At 38.4% G+C, this 21,803-nt stretch overlaps 2 protein-coding genes across 2 annotated transcripts; both read left to right on the forward strand.

Annotated features, from left to right (window-relative positions):
* Positions 1 to 1,620: 1,620 nt before the first annotated feature.
* On the forward strand, positions 1,621 to 9,344 carry anxa13 (annexin A13). The gene is made up of 11 exons (XM_079260192.1): positions 1,621 to 1,760; positions 3,505 to 3,580; positions 3,693 to 3,787; positions 3,877 to 4,047; positions 4,405 to 4,438; positions 6,058 to 6,137; positions 6,358 to 6,426; positions 7,245 to 7,346; positions 7,577 to 7,652; positions 7,791 to 7,903; positions 8,161 to 9,344. Exons 1-11 carry the CDS (start codon positions 1,746 to 1,748, stop codon positions 8,278 to 8,280), a joined length of 951 nt encoding a protein of 316 aa, XP_079116318.1. The 5' UTR covers positions 1,621 to 1,745; the 3' UTR covers positions 8,281 to 9,344.
* Positions 9,345 to 10,600: 1,256 nt separating this feature from the next.
* LOC306770493 (uncharacterized protein) lies at positions 10,601 to 19,331 on the forward strand (the record flags this gene model as incomplete). The annotated part of the gene is made up of 5 exons (XM_079259347.1): positions 10,601 to 10,634; positions 15,154 to 15,371; positions 15,771 to 15,983; positions 16,761 to 16,967; positions 18,952 to 19,331. Exons 2-5 carry the CDS (start codon positions 15,164 to 15,166, stop codon positions 19,329 to 19,331), a joined length of 1,008 nt encoding a protein of 335 aa, XP_079115473.1. The 5' UTR covers positions 10,601 to 10,634; positions 15,154 to 15,163.
* Positions 19,332 to 21,803: the final 2,472 nt, after the last annotated feature.

Here is a 21,803-nt window from a genome sequence, read left to right on the forward strand (position 1 = left end):
GGCCTACTTTTAAGGCCCTCCATAATGAAATGAGTGCATCTCCGGAACCACAAGACCTGCTGGAATACTTTTGGAGTCATATTGCTCATCTGTGCTCAGCAATAAATAACTAAGTAGGTGCATGCATCATGTTTAAGAGTACTGTTGAAATTGATGTTGTGTGGGTGTGTGTATGAGTGTGTATGCGTTTGAATGTGAGAAGGGAGGGGCTGATGGATTTTCTTTGTTGTGTTTACTTTTTTTTTTTTTAATCATGTAAAGCACTTTGTGTTGCATTTTATTGTAGGAAAAGTGCTTTATAAATGAAGTTTGATTTGATTTGATTTGATTTGATTTGATATTAAAGGGGATAATTCTTAGTTTTAAGATATGTAAATATTAGGATCAGGATGGGTGTCAGTGAGGAATGAATGAAAAAGCTTCAGTTTCAGGTTAAACAACAACAAGCACCTTCAGGAAAAACAAAGTTGGAATGAAGCATTAAGCTTTAACCATTATCAGATCATAGAAAATAAGTGAATATTATCCCTGCAAAGGCCAGCTCTGAGTGTAGCAGAACAAAAATAAACGAGCAAGATGTTTGACAGACAGTTCAGGTCAGGCCATCAGAATATTTCTCATCTGTTTTCACCCTCTAAACCAGAGGTGTCCAGCTCCGGTCCTCGAGGGCCAGAATCCTGCAGGTTTTCTATGTATCCCTGCTCAGACACACCTGATTCAAATTAATTAGTAGTAGAGCTTAATCAGTTGTGCACGTCATTGGCTGTTTGATCCATTTAGTGGAAGCTAGATGTGTTGGAACAGGAATACATAGGAAACCTGCAGGACAGCGGCCCTCGAAGACCGACTTTGGACACCCCTGCTCTAAACTTAATCCCTTTATAACTCCTTATTGATGGCTGTATATTATTTATTGATTAGTTACTGTTTTTTTCTCCCTCTTACAGCAGTAATAAATTGGGTGGTGGAGCTGGAATTTTATGCATGGGTTGGTGTGTGTGTATGTGTGTGGCGACAAGACTTTATGGAGGGGGGCATATGATTAGAAAGGTAATGACATAATGACACATAAAATGCAATAATTAAATATTCAACTTGTGTTATAATCATTTTGTTTTTTTAAAAAATATTTGACCATTTTCATTCAAATGAATTGTGATCAATTTTTAAGCATTTCTTTCAAGCATTTTTGTTTGAGTTTTATTCATATTTCATGTTTCCCTTGCAAAGGCATTATTGCATCCTGCAAGATGCTGTGATCTTTCTTTAAGGCGCAAAAAGGTATCACTATGGATGTAAAAGTACCAGTAATGGTATAAAGTAGCAAAATGGTCGTTCAGAAGAACATTCTGGGCCCAGGGGCCTGTGCACTTTTAATCCGGCCTTGGACCTTGGTATAACGGTATACCAACAAAGAAGGTAACAACATATGGTGCATAAAGCAGAGCACATAAAGATTTGTGAGCAAAATAAATAAATAATAAAAAAAAGATACATAGAAATACATATTTAAAAAAAAAAGTATAATTTATAATTTTGGAAGTATAATTTATTATCACGGAGGAAAGAAACTGTGTGTCATGGTGTGTCACCGTGGACACAAACGGTTAACGGTCCGCCGTGACGTCACGCTCCTACTGCAGCAGTGGGCCTCACTCTGAACCGGAGCGGACGAATATCCCTCATTTCTACCAACATCGTTCCGCTATCTGACCTGCTTTTGTGGACGGTAAAGCACCACAGAAATGGGCAACTGTCAAGTAAGTGCCGCCGTTTTTCGTTTCTCTCGCTGAAACTTTTTCTGCCTCCCACGTTAAATCTCAACCGTCACCAGTTCGGCTTTGGCTCGAGCCAGGATGTGAGACGTTCTGGGGTCCGTCATGCTCCACGTAATCACCAGGATCAACCACCAGAGGAAACTTTTTCTCATACATTTATTTTTATTCACCAGGATCAACCACCAGAGGAAACTTTTTCTCATACATTTATTTTTATTCCCACAACGCGCACGCTTTAGGAGGAGGAATATTCCCTCAGTTGGGTTTCGCGATTCCGCTGAGAAAAATAGTTCGGACTTTAGGTGTATAAAATGTGGTGTTTTCTTTAAGTGTCAGGACGATTTAAAGGTTGCAAACGACAGACGCAGTGTCTGTCTGGGTGCACGCCGAGGAAGAGGCCCCTCCTCTGCTTCATCACAGCTCCGTTATGTGCTGCTTCACATGAATGGACAGGGTTTGTATGCAAGTCATGATGTGTTTACAAGTCAGAAAAAAAGGCTTGGAACATTTTAGCACAAATGTATAATAAACAACACATAGATATGGTGTTTAATACTAATATCATGTCATCTTTACTCATTACAATTTATTACTAGTTAATAAAAAATTATAAATATTTAGAACGCAAGAAAGCTACTGACAAAAGCAAACATATTGATTTTAGTTATCTGGACAAATTTATGATTGCTTTCTTTTTCTTGTGTGAAAGCAAAGTGAAACTTTCTCACACTTACAGTTGTGCTCATATGTATTCATATCTTTCATTAAAGAAAATGCTGGATTTACAACAGTCACTCAAATAACTGGATACTTATAAAAGGAACAATAACTAAACATTTGCAAAAATATTATTTAGTAATATAAGACACTGTTTTTTCATTTAATTGAGTTGAAAAAAGTTGAAGAAACCTGGACAAATTGGAGCACTTTTCTGTTGAACAGTGGGACAAAATACCTGTCAACAGGTGCAGAAGTCTGACTGAGAGGAACAGAAAACACCTGACTGTAGCGAAACATTAAAGGATTGTTCAACACAATATTAGTTTATGAGTGATGTAATATGGAATAAATTATCTTATTTGTTTGCTTTTAAAAAAAATGTTTCTATTGAACCAGAATTAGAAAATAATGTAATGATTTTCATAACATTTTTATTTATTATTACTATTACTAGTCTATTTCAGCTTATTTTACAGACAGCTGTTTTTTTTCCTTCATTGATGAAAGGGTATGAATAAATATGAGCACAACTGTATAGTAAAACAACACATAGGTATGGTGTTTAATACTACTATCATGCCAGCTTTACTTGTTATAATTTATTATGAGTTCATACAAAAAATAAATATTTAGAAAGCAAGAAAGCTGTTGACAAAAGCAAACATGTTGATTTTAGTCATCTGGTTGCTTCCTTCTTCTTGTGTGAAAGCAAAGTGAAACTATTTCCCACACAGTTTGCTGTAATTATCACTACTGAAGATTATGGATAAAATCCCACCTCACTTTTTTTTTCCAGTTTCGTTGCAACACTGAGAAGTGCTAGTATTCATGTGGTCCCTCAGAAGTTTGTTTAAGGACTTTAGACCCTGAATTCCTAAACCAAAACCTCATATCACCCCCTCCCTCATCCTCAGCTGCTCGTTAACAGTCCCAGATCCCTGCTTGAAGAGTAACTAGCTGTGTTACATAATTTAACATGCACAACTATCTTCATTTCCCTCTGCAGCCCACCGTTTTTCCCTATGAGGACTTTGATGTGGTAGCAGACATCAAGGCCATCCGCAAAGCCTGCAAAGGGTTTGGTATGTTCAAAAAAGTGTAAATAACTTTATTAAATTGTTATTTTTCATGAACTTGAAAGGAAATATTTATTTTCTGTGGGGTTTTTGTTTTGTTTGTTTGGTTGTCTTCCAGGAACTGATGAGCAAGCCATCATTGACATCCTGGCGAACCGCAGCTGGCCCCAGCGTCAGGAAATCAAGCAGGCCTACTTTGACAAATATGACGATGTGAGTCAAGAACATCATGAACGAAATGTGCATCACATGCTTCTGCTTCTTCTTGTGTGCAAATTAAATCACTAACTTGTCTCTGACAGGAGCTGGTGGATGTGTTAAAGAGCGAACTGTCTGGGAACTTTGAGAAGGCCATCCTGGCCATGTTGGACCCGCCCGTCATCTACGCTGTGAAGGAGCTCCGGAAAGCCATGAAAGGAGCTGGCACCGATGAAGATGTACTGGTGGAGATCCTCTGCACTGCCACCAATGCTGTAAGATGATAATTATGTGTTCAAAGTAGGTGTACTCAGTTCAGTCCAATGAAGACCGCAGTCCAGCAGGTTGGCCATGTATCCCTGCTCCAACAAAGCTGTCTCAAATGAAAAAATGCAGAACTTGATTGGCTTTTAGATACATTTCATTTGATTCAGGTGTGTTGAAGCAATATTAAATGGAAATCCTGCTGGACTGCAGCCCTCACGGGACAGAAGGGAATACCCCTGGTTTAAAGTAACAACATGCAAGCTGTTGTGTGCAAGAACTCGAATCAGTGACCCAAAACCTGAAAAAGTTTAGGTAATTTTAGTTTGTGATGTAAAAATGTGTAACTTTCTGTCGTTTATTAACAGGACATAGCCATGTTCAAGGAATGCTACTTTCAAGGTAAGACACTAACCCATCAAAAGCAACATTAATTCATTTATTAGACTGTTAAATTAATACATTTTAACCTCTTTCCCACTGACTTACTACCTATTAGTGTTTCCTGTCACTGTACAATGAACTCTTGAGGAAGTTACTGAGGGTGACTCATTTTGGCTGACATGCACCTCATGCGATCCTATTTTTGTCTCCTAACAGTGAATTAATGAAGGGGCATGGTTTGTTTAGTCAAGGCCCATCCTGCTGCAACTTCCCCCTCACAATATCACTGCAAATAGATGATTATATCAACAAATTCCTTCTGCTGTTGCAATACTTTGTGGTGTTTCAGCCGCTTAAAAGCTTAATTTTCCATGAATAAATCCCCCAAAACAACTCTCAATTTAAATTATAAATGATCAGACTGTTTTACAAAAGGTCATTTTGTTTTAAAGTTTTGCAACTCTGTTGGAGTCATAGAAATTTTAAGAGAAATATTTCTGCTTGGTTGGTATGTTGGTGATGTTTGGTACTAACAACATGCTAGTTACTGGTGCAACGTGGTAACTCGTAGCTTACTAACAGCTTACTAGTTTTTAGCTCAGCTGTAAGTGGTAAGATTAATAAGTAAACTATTAGTTTTCTACTAATAGAAGTAAGTAGTTACTACTAGTTGTTAGCTTACTACTAGCTAGAAAGCTTAGCTTTAAGCTCACTAGCTGAGCTTGAGCTAAGCTAGTAATTATATTAGCTTAGCTTGTAAATTGGTCTTCATTTTGTGTTGATTTTTATTTATTTTAGATAAATTAGTAAAATAATCTAATCCTAAATTGGGTATTTGTTTTGTTAACAAGGTTGTTGTTTGAAGTTATTCCTTTCTTGTATTTTAGTAAATATTGAGTATCTGTGCTGTACTTTTGATGGTAAATTTGAAAAGGCTTTTGGTGTGTATTTAGGCCTGTTTAGGATTTAAAATATGCAGTTTTTGGTGTATTTGGCAAGAGTCTAGAGATGAGGGGTAGTTCCACCGTTGAGTTTTTGCTCCTGACCTCATGATCAGTTTTTTGTGACTTGTATTCTGTACGTTTATGAAGATTTAAATAACAAGAAATGGATTAACATATTGTTAAGTGTTTTAATCCCTGCCACAGGTAGCCTACATATTGAAATGTTTTTATGTGTTTGGGTTTTGACTTTGCTATTTTAAAATGCAAGAAGTGACAGAGATAAAGGTTTTGGCAGTATTACTAGCAAAAAACATCAGGTTTAATGGGTCCAGAAAACCTGTAGCGGAACTGTTTTCATGGTAAACTTTGGTTTAAGCCTTTTTTGTGGGGTTTTACTGTCGGATTTTCTTGTTGCAAAGGTTTGTGTCTCCACGTGAGGGTAGACAACTCCCACAGTCACAGGTGTGTTTTCAGAAGGAAAAATGGGCAGACTGGGAAAATGTGGGACTGTTGTTTACTTCAGAATTTTCAGAATTACCAGAATGGAAACTCAGGAAACTTACTCAGCGGTAATAAAATAAACTGAATGTAGCAAACATGACTAACTTAAAATGCCCCAGAGGGTCTGATAGTAAAACTCCACCTACAAACACAGATGAAAACACACGTTTTGGCATTTTCTTGCATTTGCAGTCCATGAACGTGATCTGGAAGCAGATATCGAGGGAGATACGAGCGGGGACGTTAGAAACCTTCTCACTGCTCTGTTGCAGGTAAGACGCATGGGTTTTTACTCCACTCAAGTAACTAAATTCCTCTCAACTGTCTCTGGACTGAAATCGAGCTCACTCTCCCTGTGCCGAGTCCTGGCCTTTAAACACACACACACACACACACACACTGGCCACTGGCCAGACACCCTCTAATTAGTCAAGCAGAGGCCAGATACAGTTGCTTGAATCAGACAGAAATGTACACTTCCTTGTCTTCCAGGGCAACAGAGATGAAAGTTACGATGTGGACGAGGAGCTGGCTGAGCAGGATGCTACTGCCCTGTTTGAGGTACTAATTTCATACTTTCTTATGGCACATTTTTAATACAAGGCAACACTGATGTTTGGCTGGGCGATTAATTGTATTTTAATCTCAACTACGATCTGAGTTTTCAACGATCATAAAAATAAAAGGGTGTGATTATTTTTCTCTTTGCAGTTTCCTCTCCTGCTGTCTTCAGCTGCTAATCGAGCGTCTCTGGCGTTGCAGCGCTGTGCTGTAAACTCCTCCCACAGCCGCTTTGCTTTCATTCAGACACTGCTGCCAACTTGACGACTTTCTCGCTAAATCTGGCAACTTTTTTTTTTAAAAGCGACAAATCTAGCAACTTTTACTGGAGTTATTAGAGACTTTTCTGGTGTTTTGGCGACTGACTTGAAGGCACATATTGTTCTGCATTTACTGTAAGGAAGGAGCAGTAATGTATACATAGTTCGTCGACTTAAATCACTGTAATGTCCCTCCGCTACGGGGCGTTACCATAGCAACGCGTTAATCAGCTGGTTCAGATCAGCCGTCTTTTAACAGGTGAATGAGAGAAACGCACTGCAGCCTGACAGCGGTTGTTTGGCATAAATCTTACATCGAGGCCAACATGAAATAGTTCCTATATCAGCGGTAAAAGTGGATTTAACAACTTGGAACCGTGCATTAGACGGTTATAATGCACGACACGGAGTCAAGGACACCACGACGCGCAGCAATGTATAAAAATATTAGATAATTGTGTTAAATAATCGAGATCTCAATTTCAGTCAAAATAATCGAGATTATAATTTTTGTCCTAATCGAGCAGCCCTAAACCGATATTCATGCATCTCCTGCAGGCTGGTGAGGGTCGCTTTGGGACAGATGAATCCACCTTCACCTACATCCTGGCCTCTAGAAATTACCTGCAGCTCCAGGCCACCTTCAAGATATATGAGCAGGTATTTCTGATCACATATGCTTCAACTTTGCATATCGGTTTACTGAATGTGACCTGGCAGATCATTTTCTGCCAGCATCGCATCAACCAGGTAGGATCTAATTTAAGCATTTGAAACTTTTAGATGAAAAACTACCAGATCATTTTGAGAGGGTTGTATGGAGACTGTGGCTGTGGCGTCACACTTTATGACACAAGCCCCACTGAAACGCCGTCAACTTCTCTCTATAGCTCTCTGGAACCGAGATCCTAGATGCCATCGACAACGAAACGTCTGGAACGCTGAAAAAATGCTACACCGCTCTTGGTAAGTGAGAAATAGAAGGTTTTGACTGCAGTCACCTCAAAGTGGGACATGAACTGAATGCATTTAGTTTCTTGTTGGTTTAGAGGAGCTGCAGGTGGGGAAGTATAAAGAACAAAGGCCTTTTCTTTCTCCCCACAGTGAGAGTTGCTAAGAACCCCCAACTCTACTTTGCCAGACGACTGCATGACGCCATGAAAGGAGCTGGCACTGATGAGGACACGCTGATTCGCATCATTGTGTGTCGCTCAGAGGTAACTGGAATCAATATTAATGGGAAGAGTTTATTTATTGGACAACTAACACGACAGATCTTAAATACTTTCTTGTATAAATATTGAGTTAATCTGTTTTTCTGTAAATATTTAAACAAGAAAATCCCCAAAATATGGTATAAAATTTACAAAACACACTGACTCAAACAGCACGAGACAGTTCGGTTGAAGATGAGCTTATTATTACTAAATTAACTGTTTATTAATGTATTAACTGTGTTAATGTTTTGGAACAGTTCGATTTGGAGACCATCAAAGACATGTATCTGGAGAAATACGATGTGTCTCTGAAGGACGCCCTGCGGGACGAGTGCAGCGGTGACTTCAAACGCCTCCTGCTGGCTATCTGCCACTGAACGCTGGAGAAGTTTCCTGTCTAACAAACTGGCTAAACTCTGTCTCTGTATGACATCATGAAAGACGCAGGAGGGTGGTGAAGTGATGGAATTATTTACATGTCTTACACAAGTCTCTGTCACTGTTTGTGGCCCTTTTATATACACTATATATATACATGTTATTCACATTCAGTACTCATCAGTGTGTCTTTCTCTGTCCATTTGCTTGTCCAAATGTTTGCTCAGTTTTTACCAGCCTTACTAGCACTTTTTCAGATAAGTGGCCTAACTGTAAAGAAACAGCATGACCTCTGTTTCCAACATAAACAGGAGCCAGCTGAAGTCACACTGATGTAATTACACTGAGAGTGGTGTGATCAGATGCTCAGAAGTTGGACGGGATAACATGATGAGCATAAGCCATGATAATTCCTCAAACTGTGCCTCCTCTGTATTTACCGACACAAGTGTAGCATTATTACATTTGTGAAAGAATATAACTTTTTAAATCAAATAATTCCTATCAGCTTTTTCACCCTCCTTGCCCTGAACGCATCATCACTGTTAGGACTAATTTAATCACTCTATTAGCTGGAAGTTGGGGTTTTAAGTGAAGAAATGTGAAAGTTTGTTTTGATGGACTATCAGCTGGCATCATGGAGGATATGTAATGTTAACACTTAATTTATCAGTTACTTGCAGATTTTTTAAACTCCTGTACAACTACAATAACTTAAAAAACCCAAGTACTCCTCACCTTTGTTTTATATTTTATATTTCATGACTAACAAAGAAGATAATTAATATATAGTATTATAGAGTTGACTGTTCTCTGATTGAAGCTCAGAGAAAGTAAAAAGAAACCCGATTAACTTGATTGATGTTAAGTTTTGTTGAGCATTTAACGTCTGGATACTCTGATGCCTTTGTCATGTGTGTCTGTTTATGGCAGCTTAGATTTGTTATGAATGACCACTATCTGCAACTACTGGAGCACATGAGATTATCACAACCAGGACATCAGCTGTTCGCCTCTCTATAGCCAAAGAGTTTTAATCAAACAATTAATAAAGTTACCTGTAACATCATCATATCTGGTTTTATTTATTCCTGATATAGAGAGAATATGGAGCTTTATCACCAAAGAATTAATTAGTTGTAGGTTCTCAAAGTTTATGTGATAGTTTAGTGAAAGAACTTGGATCAGATCCCATTTATTACATTTCCTTGATGGAGGCGTGATAAGTGTCCGAGCTGTGTTGAAACGTAAAGGACACGCCCTCTTCTGCTGCCTTCACTCAAACCCGGAAATTTTAATGCTGAAATAACAGCAGGTAAAAAATAAAAGGGAGCCTCATATTTAATTAATTACATAAGTGGAGGAGTTGTAGCAGAAAGTCTGAAGTATTGGGGTGCAGCAAGTGTTCAAACATGGATGGAACTGGGAAGATGGAGGACAAATGAAAGCTATACAAATTTGTTGACACAGATGACCTATATCTGATAACGGTGTACTGTGTAATCAAAGCTAATCAGAAATCTCCATGGTATGGTGGCTGTCAATGATTCATTATAGAAAAACATGAATTATGTTCTGAAATATGTAAAATAACAAGAAATGGGGTGACAATAAGTGGCAACACGGCTTATGCAATGATAAATCCCCCATTATAGCAAAAACTAACATTTATTCTAGTTAGTTTATTTTGTTTTGTTTGTATCAGTCACAATCATTTTGTCCATTTCCTAAAAGAAAAAAAAAAAGTAAAACAAAATTGACAAGCAAAGTTTGTATGTCTAATAATGTACACTTAGAAGTAGAGTTACCTTAAATTATACAAATAACAAAAGCAGATGCATTACATACACAGTGACTTTTATAAAGAAAAATCATTCATAACGTTGCATATCTCTCAAAAATAAACTGACAAATCATCTTTTTAAATAGAAATAAAGAATTAAATTTATTTTACGTCATTACTGAGTTGAATTATTATTATTATTATTATTATTATTATTATTATTATTATCTTCTATTTATCCTGTAGATAGCTCTTTTTCATTCTTTCAACAACTTTTGGCTCATACTGCTGCCACATCATTTTGTGACCAATAAAATAAAACCCACGGAGAGCCTTGAGATCTTCCTCTCATTGAAGTTTTGTGAAATTTCCGACATTCCGTGAAGCTCCTGAACGCAGCGCTACGTGACCCCGCCCCCTCTCCAAGACAACCACGCTGGCTGAATTCTCGCGTCTTTCTCTGTTTATATTTTTAGCAAACGGGGCGTTTCACAGAAAGTGTGATTATACTGTTCCGCAGTGCCAATACGGGAACACCAGCAGCCCCGCTTCACTTAGACCTACTTAAAGGTATGTCGTTTTGCGTTTTCCTTGGGTTTCTTTTTCCCACATATTTGCTGCTAATTACTGTCATTAGCTTCCATCTTGGCTGTAGCTAATTAAACACAAGGAGAGATGGATAATCCTTTGTGCTGTTTTTAAATCCACCGTCTCACTATGTTTTAGAAAGTTTATTTATTTATTTAAAAGGGTAAATTGGCTTTAATTTACACATTGTAGTTCACCTGTGTAATATAGGAGCATAAAATGAGATCTCTTCAGACCCCGGTGTCTCGTTTCCTTATGAGATATTTAGGGTTTTGCCTGATATTTTGTTTGATTAACGACGGCAGCACTCAATACTTGTTTCTGAACGCCTAATTGAACTTATACAAATGAGAAGAAGCAGATCTGTTCATGAAAACATGAAGTACTTTAGTAATGCCCACCCCCTGTAGACAAATGCTGCCTGGTAGTAAGACACCAGCACCTAAATGCAACACTTCTCCTTGCTATGGGCCAAAGACACGCATATAAGTAATAACATCAAAATGAAATAAGGAAATTGCAACGATTACAATTAGATTATTAGAATTTATTACACTTAATCAAATAAGATTTTCCATGAATGAATTAAAGAACACGTGAAGTTCACATGAGGCCATTTCAGGGTTTTGCATTTGGTGAAAACACTTGTATTGTGTACGAGGTTTAAGGGGATTTTTTTTTTTTTTTTTTTAAATCTGAAAATTAACATACTCTTTAGTTACATAATAAAAAAATGCAGGCTGTGTTAATTTTGGACCTTCAAAGATTATTAGTCAAAATATACTGACATCTGGGTAACACTTTACAATACGGGCCACAAAATTTGACTTTGTTACTCAGGAACTACTGAGAAATGATGTTGAACTAATAAAGAGTATGACATTATTATGTCATTTACTGTCAGAAGGAAGCACCATTTTGGGTATAGAAAATGTGTATATTTGTTAACTTGATGAGATATCTTATTAGTGTTGCTCATATACCTCTTAGGCACTGATTGGTTAATGGTAAAGTAATGACTAACTACTCATTATAAATCCTCTTTCTACTTGAGTTTTTGCTGATAAGGAGAAAAAATATTTTAAAAGGAACTGGTACAGACTGCGGTTCTGTTATTCACTTGGTACATCTGAACCTGGGACCAGAAAAAAGGTAAGGTACTCATCAAATATGAACACATGAAGAATTGGATTATTATTTTTGGTTAAGAAAGTTTATTTGAACATAATGAAATCTAAAAAGAAGGGGAAAAAAAACAAATGAAAGATGATAAAAATGGTCAAAAGGAGTGGGTAGAAGCATACGCCCACCCCAATGAACCAGTTGTCTCTGATTATGTTTTATAGTACTTTTAAAACTAAAGAAAAAATAGTCATAACTAACTAATATCATTATCGATAATATCTAATCAATCAGATGTGATGAGAATACAAAGCTTAGGTAATCATTAATGAATCATTAGTCCCTGATCGGGTTTTTGTCGTTCTATGATTAACTGATCATTATGTAATCATTCACTAATCAATAGCTAATCAATTTGATGTGACATGAATACGAAACTTCGTTAATCATTATTGAATCATTAGTCCCTTATTCGTTCCTCACTAGTTCCTGAGTAACGAAGCAAATTTTGTGACCCGTATTGCAAAGTGTTACTGACATCTGCTTTGAAATAAGCTCAATTATAAAAAAAAAAAAAATAAAAAAAAAAATAAAAAAAAAAAGCAAACATTCCTTTAAATTAGCCTTAAGTTTGATCTGGTAATATCTGTCCTTTCTTTCTTGGTTGTGCTCTGCTTTTAAATTCACATTTTCATGACACAGAAATGTCATTTTTTGACTTTTTAATTTTTCACAAGGTGCCACTCTCTCCAGTTTGTCAGCTTTCAACATGAAGTCGAGCAAACGCTTCAAAGTCTTGTAGAGTCTCACTCTGCCTGCTGCACTGTGATGATATTTGATCCCACTGAAGGTGAGATCAAATATCTTGTCAGACATGTAATTTTGTGCGTTGTGTGAGGAAGTCGAGCCACACTTTAAACATCAACTTGAAGCTGTTGATTTTCAGTCACACGGTTTGTAGTATGAGTACAGATCAAGGGGGTAAAGTTTTTCAAATCCTGCACACTGACATTTTAGAGTTGTTGCCACTGATATTTCAGAATAAATGACTGGAAATCTAAACATGAAAAACATCACGCAACTTAAATTTGTGGAGCTGAATTAATAAAGTCCATAATTTCCTGCTCATAATTTATTAATGCATTCCTTATACATGATTCATAATGTTCCATTGAATGTATTAATGCATGGTTTCATGACTTTGTCTGGCTCTGGATTATTAAATGATTAACCCTGTATTAGTATGTGGATTAAGTTCAAAGGTAAAAGTAAGCAGTGGTAAGACCTAATGGATACATTCTTGTGCATTAATCATTAATCTCCGGCCATAAAACGATTTTCATATCATGAAAACATTATGGTAACCCAAAGAAGTTTATTTAATAACAGACAGCTTGCTAATTTTTAATTTTAGGCAGATGTGAGCATGACTCGTTCGGCAGGGTCTGTATTGACTCGCTAGTTAACGTCCATATTTTTAGAGGAGGAGGAGGAAGTCATGTATGCACACACAGGGAGAACAAAGTCCAATTACAAAACCTTCAGCTAAGACCGAACCAGCAGCCTGGTACAGGTCACCATCTCTCCTCTGCAGACTTTTACACACTTCTAGAATAACACAAGAGAAAATTTAAAGCTAACAAGATGAAAATGAAGAAAATTAAAATACTATTTACTTTGTTTATTTCAATTCCAAACTCATCAGAACTGCTTCTATCTTCATTATTGCCACAGAAATTAATAAAATGAACTAAAATCTTCATGTGTGTAGCTGTTCAGTATTGTCTGCCTGGTTCAAATGCTTGTTTTTTGTTTTTTTTACCTGATTTAAACCAGTGTGTGGAAAAATAGCTTCTTCTATCTCTGGATCTGTTTAATCGTTCTCCAAACACCTGCTTCACTTTTTCTTTCTCCAGATCTTTGTGTCCTCTCTAATAGATTGGTTATTTTAGCTGATCATTAGCTCTGCTATAAAAAATAAGCATGAGAACATCTATTACATTCATCAAAGAAAGAACGAGAAGGAAAAAGAAGTCCTGATCACCGAATAACAACCTTTATTCATCCAGCAAAATGAGAAAACAACCTCCCAACAAAACTAATCTACTTCGACAATAACACGCAGTTCAGAATCATTAAGAAAGCCATTTTCACCCCTCACAAGTGTGTCATCAAATGCAAATTAAGCCCCAAAGCTGATTTCACATAGGATGCAGTGGACTCTGTGATCTTCTAAACCCATTTGTGTCTACCTCTACCTCAAATTGAGAATGGATCTGTGCTGTGTTTGGCAAAGCACAGAGGTGTGAAGTGCTGTGTGTACATTCTGTGCTGAAGTTAGAAGAAGTTCAGCCAACGCACAGCACCCACTGCTGACACACTGATGGATCCAACCCGAGGGAATCTGACATCACCAGTCCCCCACCTCAGATTGCCAGATAGTTTGCAGCATAATTGCTTCCTCAAGTTGGTTCCCATATTTATGAGTCTCAGTGTGATTCTTCCCAGCAAGCTGTCAAATTATTCCCCACTCAGCCTGAAGTAGACCTGGAAGTGGGTACTTCCTGGATGTGCTTTGGGAACTGGTTGCAACTGGTAGCTAACTTGATTTGCACACGCGAACCCTGCTGTGTGTCATGTCGAGTACAGCTCACAGTATTAGATAGCATTTTTAATTTCAACAGATAATAAAACTAATATAAACCAGATGTAAACTATATGGACTCCATTCTTGGACCTGAGCATAGAAAATTAAAGACAAAATGAAGTGGGAAACCATCCTGTGGTCTCGCAAATCAAAACTAAATCACTTGTGGAAATCTTAAATGCAGCTGTAGTGGTTTAAAGAGAGGACCCATGCTGCTTGGTGAAGCATCTCATCAGAGCACTTGGCTCTGCTAGCTTCAACATCTGTGAAGGAACTTGTTACAGCTGTTTGTGCTGCCAAAACTGCTGCAATATTATGACCTTTTTTAGGGAAGTTCTTCCTACAACATGATGCCAAACCACTTTCTGCATTTTCTACTGCAGCATGGCTTTGTTGTAGAAAAGTCCAGGCTCTGGACCACTGAAAATATTTCACGTATCACAAAACATTTCAATCTGTTTGACTGATGAGTGGTATTTCTTGTCGTGGACATTAGTGTCAGTCTGCTGGTTGTCTGCTCAGTTATGTTGCCATGTCTTTAAAAGTCTGTCGTTTCATTTTGGATGCAACAAGAAATTTACCACTGTCCCGCTATGTAGGTTTAAATGATAATGGGCAGAGGTAGAATGAGTCAAAATCAAGTTTTAGGAGTATGGGAGTATCTTATACCTCTGGACTTTTTATACATTTGCTCTGTCAACATATAATATTCTAGCTTTTGCCTGTTTCCAGGTTTGAAGAGATGTCTTCTGTGTGGCAGCAGGAGCCATCAGGTTATTCCCCTTGCATAGAGATCGACTCCAGCTCTGTGAGAACCAAAGACCGACTTTGCTCGCCAGCATGGCTAAAACAGGAGCATGATGACCTCCGAATCATCAAATGGGAGAATTTCCAAACTGGAACCTCTTCCGATGCTGTTCAGGACAACACACCCAGCAGTGCAATGTCTGGTGAGAACCCTGCAGGCTGTTTGTGCTGAGCAATAAAGCAATCGAAGATATCCCAAAAGGGGTCCCAAAGGGGTCCCACAGGGGTCCATACACGGTCCTTTGTTTTTCGTAATTATACCTCCTTCCCCTCAAGTCAGTCATTAGGAAGCACAATTGTGCTGTCCATCTCTATGCTGATGACAGTCAGGTTTATATCCCCCTTAAACGTAAGGACTCTTATTTCCCACAAAAACCTTTAAACTGCCTCAGTGAAGTCAAAGCCAGGATGGCCTTAAGTTTTTGTCATTTTAGGGAAAGTAGCGAGGAATGGTACTTAATATATATTCCTGTTGATTTCTTGAGCTGTTTTTTTTTTTTTAACAGCTCAAAAATATCCTACTTGATGTAATGTGTTTTCAGCTGCCTCTCATATTGAGAGTCTGCCCCCGAAGGTGCTGCTGACCATCACCAAGCTGCAGTGCATGCTGGAGAGCAAACAGGAGCGCATCATTGCACTGGAGAAACAGGTTGAGGACCTCATGCAAGACCGCAAGTTCCTGCGGAGCCAGATAGAAAACCTCACCAGTACTCGCTCGATGGCGGCATTTGCTTCTCCTTGTTCGGTGTCTGAAGGTCAGTAAGTCGCGTGAAACTGCACATAATCTAGAAACTATAGACCGTATATGAAAGATATACGGAGCCTCTGGCGGTTAAAATTGAAGCCTATGCGGAAGTGCATAAAACTGCAGTTCTCCCTTCATCCACTAAGTACAGCACAACAGAGTAAATCCCCATAGACTCCCATGTTAAAAAGGCCAACTTCACAGCAGAAATAAACATGTTTACAGCCTGGTTCAAAAATCCATTTTAGGTTTAAAAGGTCAGGTTTACCTTCATGACAACTGTGGGGGGAGTGATTTTTTTTTCTAATTTATCCATTTAAAAGTAATTTAATCTAGAAGTTTGGCATATTTAGGGGCGTATCCTTTTGATTGACAGGTACCCGATCTCCCGCTTCAAGTCAGAAGAATGTAGAACAACCGCGGTTTTTAGCTGGTTAACAATGTGACTTAGCTTTAGCCTGCTTACCTCCGTTAGCTGGTTAGCTCTTAGCTACAGAAAGCTCGGAGTTCGCTCAATGTCAATCATCCACCATGACGCTCACAACCCCCCTCTCAGCTCCACCTCTTTCCCGATATTTGTATTTTCCGGGTGAGTTGACACGCATACCCCTGCCAAGATGGCGATTGTTAGCACCACCTACCGAGCTTCAATTCAGCTCTTCAGAAACCTATGGGTGAAATCATGGAGGCTACATCCATCTTTCTATATACAGTTTATGGTTGAAACACACTCGGATGTTCTTTATCTCTTAATGAACCTGTTTTATGTTGTATTGATTATGGACAGCTCCGAAACCAAGCAAGCCGCAGCATTTAGAAAGCAAATCTCGAAAGAGAGAGAGGGCGTCTTCTTGTTCTTCCGCTAGCAGCAACAGCGGTTCTGAGGCGTCCGACTCTTCGGGAGTGTCGGCAGCTTCAAGTGAACACAGACGCAAGAGACACCATAAGGACAAGAAGAGATCAAAGAGGGGGAAAGACTACAGTAGGAAGAGAGGTAACCAAACAGACAGTATGAAGAAAAGACCATGATTTACTATTCCATCACTGTGGTGACTGACTCAAGAAACCTCAAATAACTTTATGATAATGTCATCATAACCAGGCCATAAAACACCACAAGCAATCTGATGAGCCAAAGTTCCTAATAATGCAGCTGCTTTACAGCTTATTTCCACCTCATTAGTCTTGATTACCGGTGGTCAGATGGGAATTATGCAGGAGTATGTTGTCTTCTCAGCAACTTAGAACCAAAGTCTAAAACCCCTTTTATGCTTCCTTTACATACGTAAATGAGAACACCAATTTCAAGCGCAATGTCCTGCTACACAGATTATATTGATGTAAATATCAGAGCTTTGCTAACACATTGTTCCCAGCTTAGCTAATTTATCACTATGAAGAAACAACTAGTACAAAAGCTAGTGATTTTTTTTCTTCCATTATTGGAGAGTTTTGAAGATGTGAAATCACATATAATTTACTCTTGTCAATGAGCAGGGGCCTGGAACCAGGCCTCCGCTTGGCCAGACAAAACCTTCTGAGGCAGTGTCAATGCAAAACATGCTGATTACCAGGAATTGCACTGGAAGTAAATGCCGGATAATAAAAGATTCCATAAAAGTTGGTGCAAAACCAGCTATATATCAAAGCTGTTGCTGCAAAAATTACAAGGCTTTTTGGAGTCTGTGCATGACATGACTGGTCAAAGTGTGTGTTTCCATTTTTTTTTTTTTTACATTATTTTATTCAATTACAAGTTTTTTTTGTTTTGTTTTTCCACCAAACCTTCTCAGTGACATTAAAAATGGGAAATAAATAAATAAGCATTAGGTTTAGCTGCTTATTCGTCACAACTGGTACCCTGCAGTTGTACAGAATACAATGAAGAAAGCAGCCTTCTAAGAACTAACATTAAGATGAGTATGTGCTAGTTTTGATCTAGTTTATGATACAGTGAGATCCACAGGCTATGTGCGATATGCGATGTGTTTATTTACAAAATATAACTAGTTCAGTTTTACCACAAACATGGCAGGAAACATCAAAGCAACAGTGGCAGATTTTTCCACTTTGGTGCCCACTAATGATGGCTAATTCTTCATCCACCTTGCATCCTCTCTCATCTCTGAGCTCTTTCCAGCCAGTAAAAGTTAGTCCCATGTTGTCTTGTGTGTCACCTCTTGCAATGTCAATTTCTCTCTTTGTTATCATGTCTTCCTGTGTACTTTGATTAATCAGCCATGATGGGCATCCAAAATGGCCAGTTTGTTGATATGCAGTTGCTGGCTTGTGGCACAACACTGTAAAGTGATAGTAACAGTTGAATGATGCTCTTTTCTGTGGAAAAAAACAGTTGTGAACTAAGTTTGTTAGCCTTGGGACACTGCAGAGCAACAACTGCTCCAGGAATGTACATAATGAACGTCAGTGTGCCTTCAAAAGGACTTTCAAGGTCTAAAAGTTATGTAATGCTGCTTTAATGTTAGTACTTTGTACATGTGTATATTGGCATCCCATATAAAATTCAATCTTATTTGCTTAGTATGTTTTTTAAGCAGCAGCATGATGTGCATCTTTAGTATCTGGAAACAGATGCCATCAAATTGATCTAAAGTTCATTGGTTGTTTAATAAACATTAAATTGACCATATCGGTCCTTTTGGGAAAATTTAGTGGCAGACGAGAAACGGAAACACAGTTTTTCTTTAAGATTCCATCAATAATCTGAGCTGATTGTATTGAACCGGCTGGTATTAAGGCAGATTAACAGTTACTGATTGACCGTAAAGTTAGAAAACCTCCTTTTTATAATAATGCAAAACTGTAAAATTGAAAAAAAAGAAAAAAAAAAAGTTTTCAGGTAAGACTTGGACTAATATAAACGTAAAGACTGTTTATAAACTCCGACACATCCTAGACTGTTGCAAACTATGTTCACCACAGTCATTTATAAATGTCCTATCCTTTCTTTCCACCAGCCACTGGTGTCCAGTATGTCATTCAGCGCTACAAACAAGTCTTGTCTGCCTTTATCAAGAAGAAAAACATGAGTGAAGCCTTCCGCCATCATGGAATTGACAGGAACACCATTGCCAACACGGCGTCGATCGCCGAGCTTCATCTGGCCGGCAAAGACATGGCGCGCTTGGTGGGCATGTTTCGTCAAGGAGAAGAGACTCTGGTCAGCTACGCCCAAAGGTGCACCTTGGTCATCGACAGCGACGCTGAACTGTCCAGAAAAATAGAGCAGATGAAAGCAGGCGGCGAGCTTCTGCCCATCTCTACAAAAAGGTCAAGGCCGTTGCATTCTCACCTGCCGCCACTGGGGAGCGCTGCAGACAGCATTTTAATAGGTTGACGTCAGTTTAAGGCCATTGATGGGAGGTGCAACTTGATACTGGTGCAAGATCTTTCTCCGTTTAATCTGCAGGATTTTAAAAGTTCCATGTAGATTTTCTGTTCTCAGCTGTAAGTCTTAAAGGGACCAGATACACTTAAGACCCAAATTACTCATACCCTCTCAAATACAAGGGACTTCTTCATTTTTTCACTCACAAATTAGTATTTTACCTCAGTTTTTCCTTAAGTAAGACAAAAGAAATTCTGAAGCCATAAATGATTTGTTTTTAGATAGAAAGTGTAAATAAACATCTGTAACAGGGTGAAAACAAAAAAACGCACTGTCCAAAATGATTCATACCCTAGTGATACAAAGACTGATGGCTACAGGATATTCAAACAAACCATCGTCTCTGGGTCTAAAGTGTATAATACTGTTGTCAATGTTGCTGAGTTGTTGTATTTTATTTTTTAACCAGTTTTCAGACTATATAAGTCGACTTGCTTGTGACATTTTTTAGTCAACACAGGACTTGCCATGGCAAGGACCAATGAGCTCAGTGAGGACTTGAGAACACGCATAGTAAATTCCAAAAAAGAAAGGAAGGGTACAAAAAAATTGCCAAACAAGTTCAGCTGCCAGTAGCAACGGTGCAAAGCATCATCCAAAAGTAGCAAAAATTTCACACAGTCATAATCCTTAAAAGGCATGGCTGGAAGTCAATGGTGTCACCTCGGCTTGCCACAAAGATCAAGCGGGATGTTGAAAACAATCCAAGTACTACTACCAAGGCTGTCCTGAAGGAACTGAGTTCAAGTAGTGTGACTCTTATCCAGGCAGACACTCCAGCAGATACTGCACCAAAACGGCCTCTATGGACGTCGACCAAGAAAGACCCCCCTGTTTCAACCAAAGTGTGTAAAAGCTCATCTGACCTTTGCAAAGACCTACTTAAAGGAAGATGAAAGTTTTTGGTCGTCTGTTCTGTGGTCAGATTTAACAAATATGAATCTTTTTGGCCACAGAGATGTCTTTTTCATGTGGAGACAGACGGGTGAAGCCTTTAAACCAAAGAACATCGGACCTACTGTTAAATATGGAGGTGGAAGCATCATACTGTGGGGCTGGTCTTCTGCAAATTGTCCTGGCAACTTGGTTAAAGTGGAAGGAATCGTGAGGAAAGGGGAGTACATGAAGATTCTTGATGAAAACCGCAAGCAGGCAGCAGAGAACCTGAACCTGGGGGAGCACTGGACCTATCAGCAGGACAATGATCCGAAACATACAGCCAAGGTGGTGAAGAAATGGTTCCAGGACAATGATTTTAATGGTATGAAGTGGCCAAATCAGAGTCCTGGTTTAAACCCCATCAAAAACCTATGAATGGAGCTCAAGAAACGAGTGACAGCACAGAACCCTTCTAACCTAAGTATCTGGACGCATTTGCAAAGGAGGAATGGTCCAGAATCCCTGACGATAGATGCAAGAAGCTTGTGAGCAATTATAAAAATCGATTGGAGGCTGTGATAAAAAAAAATAAGCGCGATGCAACTGATTATTGAGACAGGGTATGAATCATTTTGGACATCTTTTTTTTTTTTTTTTTTTCTTTTCACCCTGTTAAAGATGTTTATTTACACTTTCTATCTAAAAACAAATCAGTTATGGCTTCAGACTTTCATTTGTGAGTGAAAAATGAAGAAGTCCCTTGTATTTGACAGGTGTATGAATAATTTTGGGCTTAAGTGTATGTTTAAACATTGCAATGTATTGTTTTTTTGTTTTTGTTTTTATCAGACTGAGGATGTATGTTTCGTCCTTTCTTGCTATAAAGAATAGTTTGTCGCTTCCTATATTGGAACATAGTTTGTCTTGTGTGTAGTACTAGAAAGATCCACAAGATGGCAGTGCTCACATGCTTTTTAATCACTGTCGTTTAATTAAAATGGTAGTCATTCTCCTTTTTTCAAGGTTTTCATGGGAAATATTTACACTGTTAAAAAGAAGAATGTTTATTCAGAAATAGATTCTGCTGAGTTTTGTTTAAAGTGTAAATGTTTTATACCTACAAACTGACAGGATACATGATGTTGATGAAGGTATAATCATTTAAAAACCCTATAAAGTTAATCTTGGCATGAACATGTGAACATCCGTTTTATTTAAAGTGAAATGTGATTGATGAAAAGCCGAGTGGAGTCCTGTTTAGCTGTGGGTTGGAGGAATATTTTTAGTCCCTCTGGGAGTGGATGGGTCCAGTTGAGTGGACAGTTTGGTGAGACATCCTTGGCTGATGGTAAGTGTCAGAGTTAAGTGTTGCCATTGCCTTTCCTGCTGTTTACTTTTCACGCAGAGTGACAAATTACTAGTGGAAAGCCATTATGGAGGCTGCACCCGTGCTGTTTATCTTTGCATGGGACTCTGTCACTGTCACTCTCATTCGCACCTTGGCTATCGGCTTATCTCCTCCTCTCACATCCCAATCTGTTC

Source organism: Telmatherina bonti, assembly GCF_933228915.1.
Source record: "Telmatherina bonti genome assembly, chromosome: 20".
Taxonomy (NCBI): domain Eukaryota; kingdom Metazoa; phylum Chordata; class Actinopteri; order Atheriniformes; family Telmatherinidae; genus Telmatherina; species Telmatherina bonti.